This window comes from Pelodiscus sinensis, chromosome 1 (assembly GCF_049634645.1).
Source record: "Pelodiscus sinensis isolate JC-2024 chromosome 1, ASM4963464v1, whole genome shotgun sequence".
Lineage (NCBI taxonomy): Eukaryota > Metazoa > Chordata > Testudines > Trionychidae > Pelodiscus > Pelodiscus sinensis.
Window position 1 is genome coordinate 65,455,330 of NC_134711.1, and position 18,202 is coordinate 65,473,531.

Here is an 18,202-nt window from a genome sequence, read left to right on the forward strand (position 1 = left end):
TCACTGAGCCTCATTTGCATACCCAATAAGCCACCATTTTTTTCAGAAGAGGCTCTTGCGCAAGAAGGAGCATCTACACTGCCCCTTCTTGCGCAAGAAAAACCCACTTGCACAATGCCGTTCTTCCTCTCAAGTAATAGTTGTAATGGCATTGCACAAGAGGGCAGTGTAGACGCTCCTTCTTGCGCAAGAGCCTCTTCTGAAAAAAATGGTGGCTTATTAGGTATGCAAACGAGGCTCAGCGATATTCCACGGTTAGCCTCATTTGAATATTACTCGTGCAAGAAGCCCTGAGTGTAGACATAGCCTCATTGTGGGGGTGGGAGACACAGCTTCAGGTATCACTCTCAGAGGGGATGTGAGAACCCAGCCCCAGTTGTCACTGAGAGGATGGGAGAGCGTATATTCAGTGCGAGAGAGGGGAGCACAACCTTAGCTCTCACTGAAGGGACTGATGCAGGCACAGATTCTACGCTTAGTCGATAGTGAGAGGGAGGAAATAACAAATGTGGTGCTGAAGTGGGGTGAAAGAGCCCCAGGTCTTAATTCTAGTCTCAAGGACCACGCTGTAACTGATGGGAGGAAGCCACTGGTTTAGTGGGGTGCACTTTGGAGAAGCCCCAGATGAGTTTTGAGGGAACAGTTTCAGCTGGGTGGGTAGTCCCCACTGTTACCTAGAGGTTGGAAGGTTTGGCCATGGTGTGTGTAGGTTCCTGCAATCAAAGGGATAGGGAGCCCAGGCTTGGTGTGTGTGTGTGGGCTGGGGGAGCCAGTCCCTCTTGTCAGGGCATGGGCTCTGTGGGGGAGGTTAGTCCAGCTGTCACACAGGTTGAGAGGACACAGTTTCATGGGGAGCAGTCACAGCTGTCACTAGTGGGTACTAGGCCTTTGGCTCAGTGTGTGGGGGGGTATCTGTCCCCACTGCCAGCAGGGCAGGAAGGTATGGAGTTGGGGGGGGGGTCAATTCTGCAGCCATGTGGGGCACATGGGCTCAGTGTGTGCCGGGGGGGGGTGAGTCCTCAATGTCAGGAGGGGGGAGCACAGGCTCGGTGGGCGGATCAGGCCGCGCTGTCACGCCGGGCTCAGGCTCTGAGGCAGGTTTAATCTCTGCTGTCAGCGAGGTGGCGGGGGGGGGCACATGGGCTTGGTGGGACTCTGGGAGGGGTCAGAAGCCGGCGCCGCCGTCACGAGCTCGGTGGGGAGCGAGGCCCTTCCCCGAGCGCAGGCAGATGAGGCGGAGCAGCCAGCGACGGAGCATGCGCGGCTGGATCCCTGACGCTGCGCGGGGAGCCGAGGTCGCGCTGGTGGGGCCGGCGCGCCGAGCATGACTCTCGCCCAGCGGCCGGGGCAGGCCAGCGAGCCCGCCGGGCTGAGGGGGGCACTGACGCGGGCCTGGAGACTCAGTCGTCGCTGTCCGCAGTAAGGCCGCTGCCGGGGGGCGACACACACACTCTGAGCCTCCTACGTGTGTGGGATGGGCCCGCAGACCTGACACCCTCCCATCCCTCATGGCGGGGGGGGAACTTTCTCTGCCCTTTCGGGCTCTTCCCTCTTCTCTTTGCGGGCGGTGTCAAGGACTCGGCCCCCTTGTGTGTGTGAGGAGAGACTCCCTCTTGCCGGGTCAGTTTCCAGGTGCTCCCCTGTCGGCGGGCGGGGAGCTGCCAGCCCTGGGGGAGTGTGGCTGTCTTCAGCTCGGCAGTGATCTGAGGCTTGGTCCCCGGTGCCAGCGTCCACAAACCCCGCCTCAGATTTCGTTTTTAAACAAAAATGTTTTGTTAATGGTACCTCTGGTACTTTTTGCTCTTAGGTGATTGTCCTCTGAATGCCCATGCCACAGCCACGGGAGGACTGCTACAAAGAATATATCAAAATGATGACAAATATTGTCATTTTGAGCTTGCTTATTTGTATTTCGTTATCTTTCTGGATTGTGTCCATGACCGCAAGTACGTACTATGGTAAGTCCATGGCCAGCCTACATGTGTGAGCAAAGCTAAGCCCTGTGCTCAATTTGAGGGTCTATTTCTGTTAGTAAATGGTAACTTTTGAAACACTGCTGCCTGTTAACTCCAGACCTTTGAAGAATGTTTTAGTCATTAAGAGGACACTGTGGATCCTGATGCAAATTGAAAAACCAATGGCAGACTGAGCCCCGGGCATATGGTTAGAGACTTCTCAGCTTCAGTAAGGTTTGTAATGGTCTACAAATCAAAGTACAAATTGATGGTAGCCGTTAATATCTTCCAGCATAAAACCCCCATCTCAACTCCACCCACTGATTCAGTAGAGTTTAAAATATGGTTGCCCTAAATAGGCATGTCAGTGATTAACTGGTCACTCTTCTAGATTGATGCTTATCAGCTAACTAGTGGCCAGACTGAACTGGAGCAGCCCCACACACCCAACATGGGCAGGGGGCTGCCTCAGCCAGGCCAGCCTCCCACCCGCATTGGGCCCCCAGCCTGGCTGTAGCAGTCCCCCCTGCCTGCTCTGTTTATGCGATAACCAGTTAAACATAATATTTAACAGGTTAATTGATTAAATGAGACTTTACATCCCTAGCCCTGAATGACTTCTCTCCCAGACAGAAAAAAAGAAATAATTGTAGAGAAACATGGGAGGAAGGGCACAGACATAAGAAAAAATGGGGCACCCTAATAAGGGGGCACATGGGGACACACACAAGTCCTGGCATGAAGGAAGGGGTCTGCTGTGAGTTTCTAAAATGGAGGCGGCAATAGGAGCTTGAGGGGGAGGAGGGGACTGAGGAATACAAGGAGTGTGTGATGAGCTCAGCTCTAGCAGCAGCAAGGTGTGCCAATCCTCTAATAAAATATATCTTGATCGTATTTTGTTACTTTTGCCGTTAAGATTTCTTCTGTCAGTATTATTTCTAGTAGACAAAATACGTGTCAGAATTATTGTAATAGGCAAGTATTAAGGAATAGTTTACATACATTTTCTGTTAGCAGTCTGGTGACTGTACATATCCCATCCATTACTCTTATTTGTAAATCACAACATGAAGATTGTTTTAACATTGCTAACTGTATAAGTATAAGACTTTCAACACTGTTGAAGAAATTCATAAGTATTTCTTTTGGTTCTGAGTTAAGGTAGCTGCAATGTATAAAGTGAACTGCCGTGTGTTTATATTATCCTTAACCACATGTATGAACTCTGAGTAATAGTATATTTAGTAAATTTAACTGAACAGTTTTGTACGTGGGAATTTTCTTACATGTCTTTTGAGAAAATAAAAAGCCCTGTACATTTAAAACTAGTTGGCATGCACAGTACCCCCCCCCCCCCCCCCCCCCCCCGCAGGCTGCAGGGGCCATGGTCATCTGTGAATAAGAGCCTGCGGGGAGCCGTGCTTTGCGTGCTGTCTGTTCTTCAAACAGGAAGTCCCATTGGCCACAAACCGGCCAGTGGGATTGTGCTAGGGACAGTGCATGAAACCTTTCCCCTAACCTTCCCCAAAGCTGTAAAACACGAACAGCTGGTAGCTGCTTTTCAGAGTGGCGTGGGTGTGGGGGCAGGCAGGGAGTCTGCCTGAGACTTCCCACTGCGTTCGTGGGCCAGATCTGGTGGCTTGGCAGGCCAGATCCAGCCCTCCAGCCTTATTTTGCTCAGGCCTGGTTTAGATACACAATAAACAAACAGGCATGCGTGCAAGCTCTGAAGTATGTGTGCATCTGAATGTGTTGATGAATCTCACACCAATCATGTACACATTTAAAGCTATTAGTAGATAATGGTTTAAAGATCTGGTACTCTTAAAATGGGAAGCAAATGAAAATCTGTATCAGAATATGTTTCAGATCACAAGGAAGTGTTCAAAAGATTTTTAAAAAATCAAAAACAGGAAAAAGATGAGGTGAGGTGCAAATGGTATGGGCAAATTTTAAGTGTAAATATTTGTAAGCTAATAGTTCTGTGTCTACAACAATAAACTATTCAAAAAATTTTATTTGGTGTTTAGAGATATTATTTCTTAAAATAGGAGGTAGCATATTTGAGTTTTGTTTTAATTCTGCAGCAAACCACATTGAATTTGAATGATCAAAACATTAGTCTACAGATTACAGGCAGTCCCTGGGTTACGTACAAGATAGGGACTGTAGGTTTGTTCTTAAGTTGAATCTGTATGTAAGTAGGAACTGGCATTCAGATTCAGCCACTGCTGAAACTGATCAGTTTCAACAGCAGCTGAATCTGGAAGCCAGTTCTGACTAACATACAGATTCAACTTAAGAACCCCAGGCATCCCCAAGTCAGCTGCTGCTGAAACTGATCAGCGGCTGATTCCAGGAAGCCCGGGGCAGGGGCTTCCTGTAGTCAGCCACTGGTCAGTTTCAGCAGCGGCTGACTTGGGGACGCCTGGGTGCTGCTGGGTTGGTCCAGTAGCACCGCCGCTCCTTGGCGCTACTGGACCAACCCAGCAGCACCCAAGCTGCTCTGCCCCAGGTGTCCTGATTCAGCTTCTGGGCTGTCCGCTGCCCGCGTGTTCCGCCGCTTTGCTCCCCGTCTCCCTGGTCTGCGGACCAGGGAGACGGGGAGCAAAGCAGAGCAAAGCCAAGGAGCACGCGGGCAGCGGACAGCCCAGACGCGTCTGGGCTGTCTGCTGCCCGCGTGCTCCGCCGCTTTGCTTCCTCTCCCTGGTCTGCTGGAGACCAGGGAGACGGGCCCCGTTCGTAACTGCGGATCCGACATAAGTCGGATCCGCGTAACTCGGGGACTGCCTGTACTTTTTCCCTTTCCTTTCCATCCATCAAAATGAACCCTGGTATTTATCCAGAAAAATTAATATTTTTTCCACCTATTTTCACCTGTTTTTGTTGTAATAAACACCAATGAATTCTCAGGCAAAATAAAATACAGTAAAAGCTGAAAATGAAGGATCCTAGGTATCCAGAACAATTTGTTGAATTCTAGAAAAGCATCTTATTCTTTTCTCTGAAATCCAAAAACCTTATTTTTCTTCAGATTTTATCTCTTAGGCTCATTTACTTGGCTATAAGCAAATGTATATAGAGTTGATCAGATTCAAGAATATGGGGAAGGTATACAAACAACCTCTTCATTTGTATACCTTTACACATTACATTGCAACTATTAATCATTGCATCATACATTTTTGGCTGGGCTTCTTTTGCAGGACCCAGTCTCTGTGCGACATGCTTTGTCCATGTATTGTGCACTATCAGTCTCCTCTTTTTACAGCCCTAACTTATTTTGTCCATTGTTCGTAAATGGTTCAGTGGGTGTTCTCTGTCTTATTGTAGTTGGCTCATTCTGTCTTTTTAGCCTAATGACCTGTTTGCACACTAATAATTTACTTACTTCCCTAATTCTACCCTCCAAGAAATGAGGCTTCCTTCTGAGTGCTAATTACTCATGTCAAGCCAGGCCACAGCTACATCATTGAAGAATGTGCCTGCTCTATAATATCCCTGAGCCATGGGATCAGGAACCCCTGCATCTGCAGAACTTTGAGTTCCGGTGACCAAGTGCTGCTCTTTCTTGTGTTATGAGCTGATCTGAAAGGTCATGATGAAGTCTATAGTTGTGTCACAGAGGTCACAGATTCCATGATTGTAATGGACCTCTGTGACTTCTTTGGCTTCAGCTCCTGTAGCCTGAGCAGTGGCTCTGGAACAATAGCTGGGGCAAAATCAGGATCAAGTCTCAGGCTTCTGTGAATTTTTGTTTGCCAGTGACCTGGCTGTGACTTTTACTAAAAATACTTGTGAGAATATCATAACCTTAGTCATGATTCTGTAAGGAGAATCACTCAGGCAAACTCCTATGTCCATACAGTACTTGCAGGATTGAGACCCAACATTTTAAATGCCAAGTTTTGATGTGTAAAATTTTAAACATTGCATTTGAAAAGTAATTTTTATCCATTGGCTTCATAGGTATAAAAAGAAAATTATGGTAACTAAACTACTAAAATTGCTTTTTAATTTAAACTTGGGGGTGGTGCCCCCTGCTCGCTATGCTACCAAACCCCCTGTCAGAGACCTAGTATTTCTATGGGCCCCCCAACATGGTTCCCTATTATACTTAATATAAAAATGACAGTCATAAGAAAATATGGAGGTTGCTTGTATAGTGTTGCTAATCTAGTAGCCTTATCAGAGGTGTATATCAGACAGAATATCATGGGTGCTGTAGCTAAATACTGTTAATGGATTCCGTTTCAATAAAATGCTAGTCAGAGTAGAAAATATGTATAGATTAAGGTATTCAAATTGATCACTTTTGTTAGTTAACTGGTCAGTGTTAAAGCAAAATGCAGGACAATGTAGCACTTTAAAGACTAACAAGATGGTTTATTAGATGATGAGCTTTCGTGGGCCAGACCCACTTCCTCAGATCAAATAGTGGAAGAAAGTAGTCACAACCATATATACCAAAGGATACAATTAAAAAAAGGGAACAAATATGAAAAGGACAAATCACATTGCAGAACAGAAGGGGGATGCGGGGGGTGGGAAGGGGGAGGAAGGAAGGTAAGTGTCTGTGAATTGCTGATATTAAAGGTAGGGAGAGTGGGATGTTTGTGAGTTAATGGTATTACAGGTGATAATTGGGGAAACTGTCTTGGTAATGGGTGAGAAAGTTCAAATTCTTGTTAAGTCCTTGTTAGTGTTAAGTCAGTGTTAGTCTGCCATGGGCAGTGATTTGAATATTTTGAAAAATTAGCTTAAATGTTTATGCTTTTCCATAGATACACTAATTTTGATAGTACCCCATATAGCATTTTCATGTGTGGTCTCCAGGGGTAATGTATCAGACAACATTACAGTAATTAATCTGTTAGAAATTACTTCTAGTCTTTCGTTTTCTTTCTGAGAGTAGACTTCTGAGCTTTCTTAATAGCCTGTGTTATCTGAAATTAACATTGAAACAAAGAAACAGCAAAACTAAGCTATGAAATATTCTATATTACTATTTGTGCTGGGGCACAAGTAAACGTATGGCCAAAAGTTTGAGTGGTAATAATATGTGCTTAATTTGATAGTAGGTTTTAACCAGAAAAGATAAAGTGAAAGGAGCCCCAGTCAGGGCTCTTGTGCGTTTCAAAGGCTCAGGCACTGCAGGGAGTTCAGGGCCAGCTAGGGAGTCGCTGCTGTCCCTGTGGAGTTTCTGCTTGTGAAGTGTACAAGAGCCACAGGGCTGTTGTATATTTCAAAGGCTTAGGTGCCAGGGAGTGCAGGGCCAGTGGGGGAGTCCCCCACTGGCCCCAGGCTCCCTTCTGCTTTTGAAATGTACAAGAGCCCCTTTGTACATTTCAAAAGCCACAGGGTATGAGGGGCTAGAGGGGTTCCCCACTGGTCTCAAGCTACCTGCAGGGCTTCCTCTTGAAATGTACAAGATCTTCACTAGCGCTCTTGTACATTTCAAAGGCTGAGGCGCTGCAGGGAGCACATGGACAGTGGGGACTCCCCACTGGCAGCAAGCTCTCTGCGGCTTCTCAGCCTTTGAAATATACAAGAGCCCTAGTGGGACTCTTGTACGTTTCAAAAGGAAGCCCCTCACTTCCTGTGGGGCTTCTGCTTTTGAACTGTAGCAAGAGCCTGACAGGGCTCTTGCTACAGTTCAAAGGTGGAAGCTCCTTTATAGAAAATCCCATTGACTATTTGATTAGTTAATTAATCTAAAATTAACATCCTTACCCCAGACCATCACTTACTCCAATGATGTCGAGATATTTGTCCATTTTTTCATCACTGATAGAATAATAATAACAAGTCTGCTATTCTTAGACATTAAGAAGGCCTTTGATAAAATAGTGTGATTTATCTTACAAATATGATCAAAGATGGATTTTGAAAGCAGTATTAAGACTTGAATATATGTATTATGACTCTACACTACAGCTGCTAGGAGAAAATTTGCTGTAGTACACTTCAAAGTATTTCAGCTACAAGGAGGAGCCAAACAATTGTTCTTCTGTCTCCAAAGTTTGCCCTATATATTGAATCCCGGAAAAAAATATGTTAGACTCATAGCATACCATATTAAAATTAAAATGGAACATAAAATAGTGCTGCAAGTCAGTAATGTGATGTTAATGGTTACTAATCTGTATGATCTGTATGTTTTAAATTTTAAATACAGGGGTTGATTAATGTATAATTAAACATCTGTAAGGTACGTGTGTGTATGTGATCTAAACAATTCATAGTAGTCACTACTTTCCTACCCCAACTATCTGAAACTAATTTTCCACCCATTGTTTTAAAACAGAAAAACAAGTTGTTGGATTGAGAATAAAAACTATATACTCTAGAAACTCTAATCCAACTCCCTTTATCTGGAAATGGTGAACTGGATGCAATGTGAGACATGTGCTCCATGGCTAGGGACCTTTTAGGTAAACAAAGTGGTGCGGGCCAGCTAGCAGTTTTCACTAAGTGGGCCTATTGCTCACTGAGAAACACTGATCTTGATATTTATAATTCTGATTTTAATTGCTTTAACCAGTCTTCAGGATTCCTATTGGCAAAATTGTTTGTCAAAGCAATTTTTATTTAAAGTTGAAATGTTTTTCAAATGATTTGTATTTATTGCACAATGTATTATAGGTTGTACCTCAATAAACCAGAACTCTCTGGTCCGGCATCGTCCGTGGTCCAGCAGGACTATGGATGTTCCAGGATCAGAGTCCCACAGTGTGTTGCGGAGAGGGGGAGCAGGAGCCTAACATGATGAGAGGGGAGGGAGGATAAGAGCCCAGCAAGTGTTATGCAGCTAGGTTGTGGGGAAGCGGGTAGGAGACGGGAAGGCTGGCATGCAGCGTAGCTGATCATGGGCAGCTCGGAAGCCTGGTGAGGGGCAGGGTAGGGGGTGGGACCCGCAGCAGGGGTGCCAGAAATGACCTCCCCTGGTCTGGCAAAATCCCTGATTTGGGACAAGTCAGGTCCTGAGGGTGCTGGACCAGGGAGGTCCAACCTGTATAAAATATATTGTTAAAACTTCTTCATACACTTCTAGAGAACGTATGTGAATATAAGGTACTGGAAAGAGTTCTGCATATTAGAATAACTGCATATAGATAATAAAAATAATATAATGAAAAAGTTTTACAGACTTTATATTTTGTGTTTACCTGAAGTTAAGAAGAAAAAGATCAGAAATGTTATGTATTTTCTCTAAAATAATAATTACATATTTCACTCTTCCAAAATGAAAATCAGGCTTCAGTTAGTTTTACATTTTACATTTTAAATTTAATTTTCACTGATAATTCCCTTTTAGGAATTTAAAAATTATGTAATTTGTCTGCAGTTTTGTTCTTTTATTTATTGGAATACTATCTCTTTATGTGGATTTATTTATGTGAATGCTAAACAAAAGGGAAAGCAACTTTATGATGGTCCATTTCATTCTGTTGCTCTAAAAGAGACTTCAGGAATTTCTCTTCTGAATTGAAAAAGGAGTGACGAAAATACAGCAGTTCTATTTGGTCAAAATTTAAATGCCTATTGTCAAAGATTTACTGTTCTGATACGTAGACCATTTTCTATCATTCCGAAAGCCATTGATGTGACACTTTATTTAATACTTATTTTAATTCTTCAGGTACTTTACGGCCTATTTCTCCATGGCGTTGGCTTTTTTCAGTTGTGGTTCCACTAATGATTGCTTCACGAGCCTTTAAGAAAAAAAGTCTGGATCACAGTGGAGCTTTAGGGGGTATGTATTTTCTGGGAGTATAAAGTGAATTGTAAGTTAATTATATATGTGTATATGATTATATTTATATTATATAAATTAATATGTCTGTCTTAATTTTTGCTTTTCTGTGAAGTTTTTAAAAACTTCCTATTCTCAATCCTATAATAATGTAAATATGTAAGTTTAAGCATACAATATCTCTCATGGCTTTATTTTGGTTTAATGTTGTATATCATTTCCACTTGTTTAAGCAAGCAGTTTTATTTATGCTACTCTTAACTACAGCTCACTGTTTATATTGCCAGTAAGACTTATTTAACTATATAAAATTATTTTAAGCTCAGTACAGTATATACATTACATCTGTTTTAGGGTACGGCTACACTGTAACACTGTTTTGAAATAACTAGGGCTATTCCGAAATAACTTAGTCTGCATCTACACAGCAAGCAGTTATTTAGAAATAGTGTCAAAATACTGTCAAGCTGGAGGACTTCTTACTCCAATTCCTGTAACCCTCATTGTATTAGGTATAAGGGAAGTTGAAGGAAGAGTGCTCTATTTCGAAATAAGTGCTGTGTAGACACTCCCTATTTTGAAATAAGCTGTTTTGAAATAAGATACGCAATTGACATAGCTCAATTTGCATAGTTTATTTCGAGTTAAGCCCTGCAGTGTAGATGCACCCTTAGATGTCAAATCCACTACAATAATGGCAGTGAGGTATGAAATAACATACACCATATTAGTCTGCGGAATCTAGAGTCTTAGTGGAGAGACTTATGATTGCAATCTCTCTGCAGTCATGCATAGACAGAAAAATAGAAGGGGTATGGGGAAGTAGGCTGCAGCAAACTATTCCCTAAATCTGAGATTTAAAGGAACTCTTATCTGATTGATTCCTCAATTTACCTGATATAGACTAGGGATGTTAAAAATGTTAAAATGCATTTATTTAGGTAAATGTGTAATCATTGTCATTTTCAGTGGTTTCACATTTATACGCAGGGGCGAGGTGGCTCCTGGAGAGATACAGCTCTTCCCTCTCCCACTGCGCTGCTGCCTCTGTAAAAGCTGGCATCCTGTGCATACCGGTTCCCACCTCCCTCCACCCTGCTTTTGCCTCTTATACAGAGGCAGCAGCACAAGGGAGGCAGGGCTGCATATAACTATGCACATTAATCCAGGAGGCGAAGCTCATCAGTTAACCATGTACATGTTCATATCCCTAGTACAGAACCAGACTGTTCTCTGTAGCTCCCTTTGCTGAGGATCATAGAATCATAGGACTGGAAGGGACCTCGAGAGGTCATCGAGTCCAGCCCCCCACCCTCAAGGCAGGACCAAGCTCTGTCTACACCATCCCTGACAGATGTCTATCTAACCTGTTCTTAAATATCTCCAGAGAGGGAGATTCCACCACCTCCCTTGGCAATTTATTCCAATATTTGACCACCCTGACAGTTAGGAATTTTTTCCTAATGTCCAGTCTAAACCTCCCTTGCTGCACTTTAAGCCCATTACTCCTTGTCCTGTCCTCAGAAACCAAGAGGAACGAATTTTCTCCTTCCTCCTTGTGACACCCTTTTAGATATTTGAAAACCGCTATCATGTCCCCCCTTAATCTTCTTTTTTCCAAACTAAACAAGCCCAGTTCATGAAGCCTGGCTTCATAGGTCATGTTTCTCTAGACCTTTAATCATTCTTGTCGCTCTTCTCTGTACCCTTTCCAATTTCTCCACATCTTTCTTGAAATGTGGCACCCAGAACTGGACACAGTACTCCAGCTGAGGCCTAACTAGTGCAGAGTAGAGCGGCAGAATGACTTCACAAGTTTTGCTTACAACACACCTGTTGATACAACCTAGAATCATATTTGCTTTTTTTGCAACAGCATCACACTGTTGACTCATATTCAACTTGTGGTCCACTATGACCCCTAGATCCCTTTCCGCCATGCTCCTTCCTAGACAGTCGCTTCCCATCTTGTATGTATGGAACTGATTGTTCCTTCCTAAGTGGAGCACTTTGCATATCTCTTTATTAAACCTCATCCTGTTTACCTCTGACCATTTCTCTAACTTGCTAAGGTCATTTTGAATTATGTCCCTATCCTCCAAAGAAGTTGCAACCCCACCCAGTTTGGTATCATCTGCAAACTTAATAAGTGTACTCTCTATCCCAATATCTACATCATTGATGAAGATATTGAACAGTACGGGTCCCAAAACAGACCCTTGCGGAACTCCACTTGTTATCCCTTTCCAGCAGGATTTAGCACCGTTAACAACAACTCTCTGACTACGGTTATCCAGCCAATTATGCACTCACCTTATCGTGGCCCTATCTAAGTTATATTTGCCTAGTTTATCAATAAGAATATCATGCGAGACCGTATCAAATGCCTTACTAAAGTCTAGGTATATGACATCCACCGCTTCTCCCTTATCCACAAGGCTCGTTATCCTATCAAAGAAAGCTATCAGATTTGTTTGGCATGACTTGTTCTTCACAAACCCATGCTGGCTATTCCCTATCACTTTATTACCTTCCAAGTGTTTGCATATGATTTCCTTAATTACCTGCTCCATTATCTTCCCTGGGACAGATGTTAAACTGACCAGTCTGTAGTTTCCTGGGTTGTTCTTATTCTCCTTTTTATAGACGGGCACAATATTTGCCCTTTTCCAGTCTTCTGGAATCTCCCCTGTCTGCCATGATTTTTCAAAGATCATAGCTAAAGGCTCAGATACCTCCTCTATCAGCTCCTTGAGTATCCTGGGATGCATTTCATCAGGACCTGGTGACTTGCTGACATCTAACTTTCCTAAGTGATTTTTAACTTGTTCTTTGTGTATCCTATCTTCTAAACTTACCCTCTCTCTGCTTGTATTCACTACGTTAGGCACACCTCCAGACTTCTCGGTGAAGACCGAAACAAAGAAGTCATTGAGCATCTCCGCCATTTCCAAGTTTCCTGTTACTGCTTCTCCCTCCTCACTGAGCAGTGGGCCTACCCTGTCCTTGGTCTTCCTCTTGCTTTTAATGTATTTATAAAAGGTCTTCTTGTTTCCCTTTATGCCTGTAGCTAGTTTGATCTCATTTTGTGCCTTTGCCTTTCTAATCTTGCCCCTGCATTCCCGTGTTGATTGCCTATATTCATCCTTTGTTATTTGTCCTAGTTTCCTTTTTATTTTGAGATCATGCAAGATCTCCTTGTTAAGCCAAGCTGGTCTTTTGCCATATTTTCTATCTTTCCTACACAGCGGAATTGTTTGCTTTTGGGCCCTTAACAACGTCCCTTTGAAATACTTCCAACTCTCCTCAGTTGTTTTTTCCCTTCAGTCTTGCTTCCCATGGGACCTTACCTACAAGTTCTCTGAGCTTATCAAAATCTGCCTTCCTGAAATCCATTACCTCAATTGTGCTGGTCTCCCTTCTACCTTTCCTTAAGATCATGAACTCTGTTATTTCATGATCACTGTCCCCCATACTGTCTTCCACTTTCAAGTTCTCAACTAGTTCCTCCCTATTTGTTAAAACCAAATCCAGAACAGCTTCTCCTCTGGTAGCTTTTTCAACCTTCTGAAACAGAAAGTTGTCTCCAATGCAGTCCAGAAACTTATTGGATAGCCTGTGCCCCCACTATATTAGTTTCCCAACATATGTCTGGATAGTTGAAGTCCCCCATCACCACCAAATCTTGTGCTTTGGATAGTTTTGTTAATTGTTTAAAAAAGGCCTCATCTACCTCTTCCACCTGGCTAGGTGGCCTGTAGTAGACTCCTAGCATGACATCACCCTCATTTTTTACACCTTTTAGCTTAACCCAGAGACTCTCTACACAGCTATCTCCTACGTTCATCTCCACTTCAATCCAAGTGTGTACATTTTTAATATACAAGGCAACCCCTCCTCCCTTTTTTCCCCTGTCTGTCCTTCCTGAGCAAGCCGTACCCTTCCATACCAACATTCCAATCATGCGTCCCATCCCACCAGGTTTCTGTAATACCAGTGGTATCATAGTTGTATTTATTTGTTAGCATTTCCAGTTCTTCCTGCTTATTACCCATACTTCTCGCATTTGTATATAGGCATGTAAGATACTGATTTGATCTTGCCTCCCTGTTGTGCCCTGACCCTCCTTTCTCCTTGCCATTATAGGCCGTAGTCCCCCCCGATTTCCAACCCATCTCCCAGTCCTGCACATTCAGCATTTACCTGTGGGCTTTGCTCACCTGTCCCCGTCGAACCTAGTTTAAAGCCCTCCTCACAAGGTTAGCCAGTCTGTGTCCAAACAAGGCCTTCCCGCTCCTGGAAAGGTGAACTCCATCTCTGCCAAGCAGTCCTTCCTGGAAGAGCACCCCGTGGTCAAGGAAGCCAAAGCCCTCCTGGCGACACCATCTTCACAACCAGGCATTCACCTCCAGGATGCACCTCTCTCTGCCCGGGCCCCTACCTTTGACAGGAAGGATCGAAGAGAATACCACCTGCGCCCCAAACTCCCTCACCTGTACTCCCAAAGCTCTGTAGTCACGCTTGATCCGCTCAGTGTCGCACCTGGCAGCATTACATGTGCCCACATGGATGAGTAGCATGGGGTAGTAGTCAGAGGGCCGGATAATCCTCGACAGTGCTTCCGTAACATCTCGGATACGGGCCCCTGGCAGACAGCATACCTCTTGAGATGAACTGTCAGGGCGACAGATGGGCGCCTCTGTTCCCCTCAGAAGAGAGTCTCCAACCACCACTACCCTACGTTTCTTCCTTGCAGTGGTGGCAGGAGACTGCTCAACCTTGGTGGTGCAAGGCCTGGTCTCCTCCACTGTGGGGGGTGACTCCTTGTCTCCTGCAGAAAGTATAGTGTAACGGTTATGTAACAACACAGTGGGAGGGTTAGGAGCAGGGGTGGAACACTGCCTGCTGCCAGAAGTAACCAGCTGCCAGTGCTCACCCTGCACCACCACCTCCTCCATAAGTGGCGGGTCAGCAGTCCCACATCCTAGGACAGTGACCTCAGTGGACTCCACAGGAATACTGTCCAGAAATTCCTTATGGCCTCGAATGCTCCTCAGCCTGGCCACCTCCTCCTGTAGCTCTCCCAACTGCTGCCTGAGAGATTCCACCAACAGGCACCTTTCACAGGCTGTGTCCAGACTCAGGGTTTTTTTCGGGAAAAGTAGCCTTTTTCCGAAAAAACTTCCCCTGCGTCCAGACTCAAGCCGTGTTCTTTCGAAATTAAATCGAAAGAACGCGGCTTTTCTTTCGATGGCGGTAAACCTCATTTCACGAGGAAGAACGCCTTCTTTCGAAAGTTCCTCTTTCGAAAGAAGGCGTTCTTCAATGTAAATAGGGCTTCTTCGAAAGAGAGCATCCAGACTCACTGGATGCTTTCTTTCGAAAAAGCAAGCCGCTTTTTTGAAAGTTCAACGTGCAGTCTAGGCGCTCTCTTTCGAAAGAGGCTCTTTCGAAAGTATCTTTCGAAAGAGGCTCTTTCGAAAGAGGCTTGCAGTCTAGACATAGCCACAATGGTTGTCTCCCCCAGCCTGGATATCAGTCAGTGGGAATTGCAAGCCACAAATACTGCAACACCACACCAGGACCTGGGTAGAGGCATCCATGCTCAGGTTCTCTGTCTGGATACAGGCACAGGTGGAGGAGACAGGAGAAGTACTGGCACAGGCGCTTCTGGTCTTCATCACCATCAGTCACTCCCTCTGCTCAACTCCCTCTTCAACTCCCCTGTCTGCAGTGCTTCTTTCTTGCCTTCCAAAAATAAGCTTCCTCTGTAAATTAAACAAAAGATCTGTTCAAGACTGCTTTTCTTAACTAGATGTAGAAACACCAAGATACAGTACAGTAGCGTTACCAAACTCTGATACCAGCTGCTTTATAGTTGCGGTGCTAATTCATTTCATGAGGCACAGGGCAGAAAGAAGGATCAGTATTGGGGAGAAAGGTAAAAGAGCAGGACACCAAATCTTCCTCTCATTCATCACTCGCTGCAAATATGATCCTTCGTTTGGGAGGTACTCCGCCTAAGGCGTGATATTGTGGGTGACACACAGGTACCATAGATGCAGGGCCTCCTTGCATAGGGGTGGCGAACGCGCCCCACCCTGCTTGTTGAGGTAGAAAACCGCTGCAGTGTTGTCCATACGTACCAGGATGGAGCGGTGGGAGAGCCTCGGCAGGAATGCTTCGCAGGCCCTCCTCACTGCCCGCAGTTCCCGGACGTTGATGTGCAGGGACCGTTTGGAAGGGGACCAGAGGCCCTGAGTTCTGTGGCACCCGAGGTGTGCACCCCATCCCAGGTCGGACGCATCGGTGACCAGCGTCAGCGAGGGGGGAGGGGCGTTGAAGGGAACCCTACTGCGCACCACGGATTTCTGGGTCCACCAGAGTAGGGAGTCCAGAATGTCTGGGGGCACTGATACTATGGAGTCCCATAGACCCTTGGACTGGCAGAAGGCCTTCGCCAGCCACGCCTGCAGAGGTCTCATCCTTATCCTGGCATGTCGCACCGTGTAAGTGCATGCCGCCATATGGCCCAGGAACCTGGAGCAGACCCGAGGAGTCGTGATGGGGGACCGGGTTAGTCCTGAAATCAGCTCCACTATGGAGAGGAACCTGCTGTGGGGCAGGAACACTCTTGCCACCTTCGCATCGAGGAGGGCTCCCACAAACTCTATGCTCTGGGAGGGGGTCAGGGATGACTTCTTGACATTTATCATGAGCCCTAACCTTAGGAAGAGAGCTCTTATGAGTGATACGTGAGCTTCCACCCGCTCGTACGAGCGACCTCGGATTAACCAATCGTCGAGGTACGGGAACACATGTACCCCTCGATTGCGCAGAAAAGCGGCAACCACAGCCATACGTTTTGTGAATACCCTTGGTGCAGTAAACCGGAGGAACCTCCTGTGACCGGGCCTGATAGCCACATGGAAGTAGGCGTCCTTTAGATCGAGAGTCGCGTACCAGTCGCCCATTTGTAGCACTGGGATGACTGAGGCTAAAGTCACCATTCTGAACTTGTGTTTTACCACCACCTTGTTTAAGTATCGAAGGTCCAGGATAAGATGACCCCCCCCTTTTGGTTTTGGGACGACAAAATAACGGGAGTAGAACCCCTTACCCCGCAGATGCGGGGGAACCCTTTCTATTGCTCCTTTTTCGAGGAGTGCCCCCACTTCCTGAAATAGGATGTGTTCGTGAGGGGTGTCCCTTATTAGGGACAAGGTAGGGGGTTTTGAAGGCGGTGGGCCCAGGAACGGGATAGAATAGCCCGTATGTATAATGTTCAGGACCCAGGCATCTGATGTTATTCGGGCCCGTGCCTGGGCAAAACAGGAAAGCCGGGCCCCAAACAGAGGGACGGGGTGGCAGACTGGTACGGGACTCTTGAACACCTCATCAAAATTGAGGCTTGCCCTGATTGGAAGGGCCGTGGGAACCTGCCCGCTGGGAATCTGACCTGGGGCAACGACGTCTACCCCTAGGCTCTGGAGAGTGCGCAGCTGCCCCGGAACCTCCACCAGAGGCCCGAGAGCGGCGCCTCCAGAAATCCCCACAGGGGGCCTGCGGCTGCGCTCTACCCTGCTGCCTATACGGCAGTTGTCGCCGCTGCGTGGCTGGCGTATGTATGCCTAAGGACTTCAAAGTTGACGTAGTGTCCTTTAGGGTATGGAGCCTGGAGTCTGTGTGCTCCGAGAACAGGGCCTTCCCTTCAAAGGGCAAGTCCTCTATGGTGTGCTGCATGTCCGAGGGAATCCCCAAGACGTGGAACCACGCTCCACGGCGCATAATGACACCCGTCGCCATGGTGCGGGCTGCTGAGTCCACGGTGTCCAAAGCCACTTGGAGGGCAGTTCGACTTTACCCTCGGAAGTCGTAGCTGCAAACTCCTGGCGGTCCTCCATCGGGAGTCAGTCTCTAAATTTTTCGACCGCCTGCCAGGTGTTGAAAGCGTACCTGCTCAGCATCGCCTGTTGGCTAGTGATACGGAGCTGCAGAGCACCCATAGCGTAGACCTCGCGGCCCAACAGGTCCAGCTTCTTGGGCTCCCTTGCCTTCGGCGAAGGCCCGGGCTGGGGAAGCCTTTCTTTTTGGGCCACGGCCTGAACGACTAATGATCCTGGGATGGGCTGGGAGTAAAGAAATTTGTGACCCGACTGCGGGACGAAATAACGCCTTTCTACCCCTTTTTGGGTAGGAGTCAGAGTTGCTGGCGTTTGCCACAGGGCATTAGTAATTTTTGAAACAGTTTTATTGAGTGGTAGAGCGAAGCACGCAGGGGTGTCTTCAGTGAGGATGTCTACCATTGGATCGGCATCCTCAATTATGGGCTCAACCGGGACAGCCAGGTTGGAAGCCATGTGCCGCAGGAGGTCCTGATGTGCTCTGGCATCCATTGATGGTAGCCCGGGCCCTGGGTCTGCCAGTGCCTCATCGGGGGAGGATGACGACGACAACTCCTGGATCAACGGGAGCGGTCATGACCAACTGC

General features: G+C 46.1%; 1 protein-coding gene and 1 long non-coding RNA gene across 2 annotated transcripts in view; one reads left to right on the forward strand and one right to left on the reverse strand.

Moving 5' to 3' along the window:
• LOC142829862 (uncharacterized) overlaps positions 1-18,202 on the reverse strand; it is an 82,288-nt gene that overhangs the window by 20,126 nt on the left and 43,960 nt on the right. The window lies entirely within an intron of this gene.
• TMEM19 (transmembrane protein 19) overlaps positions 1,190-18,202 on the forward strand; it is a 33,847-nt gene continuing 16,834 nt past the window's right edge. Inside the window, exons 1-3 of the mRNA XM_006121553.3 lie at positions 1,190-1,419; positions 1,808-1,958; positions 9,598-9,711. Of these exons, the coding sequence (XP_006121615.2) occupies positions 1,823-1,958; positions 9,598-9,711 (250 nt within the window). The 5' untranslated portion in view covers positions 1,190-1,419; positions 1,808-1,822. The remainder of the gene's footprint in view (positions 1,420-1,807; positions 1,959-9,597; positions 9,712-18,202) is intronic.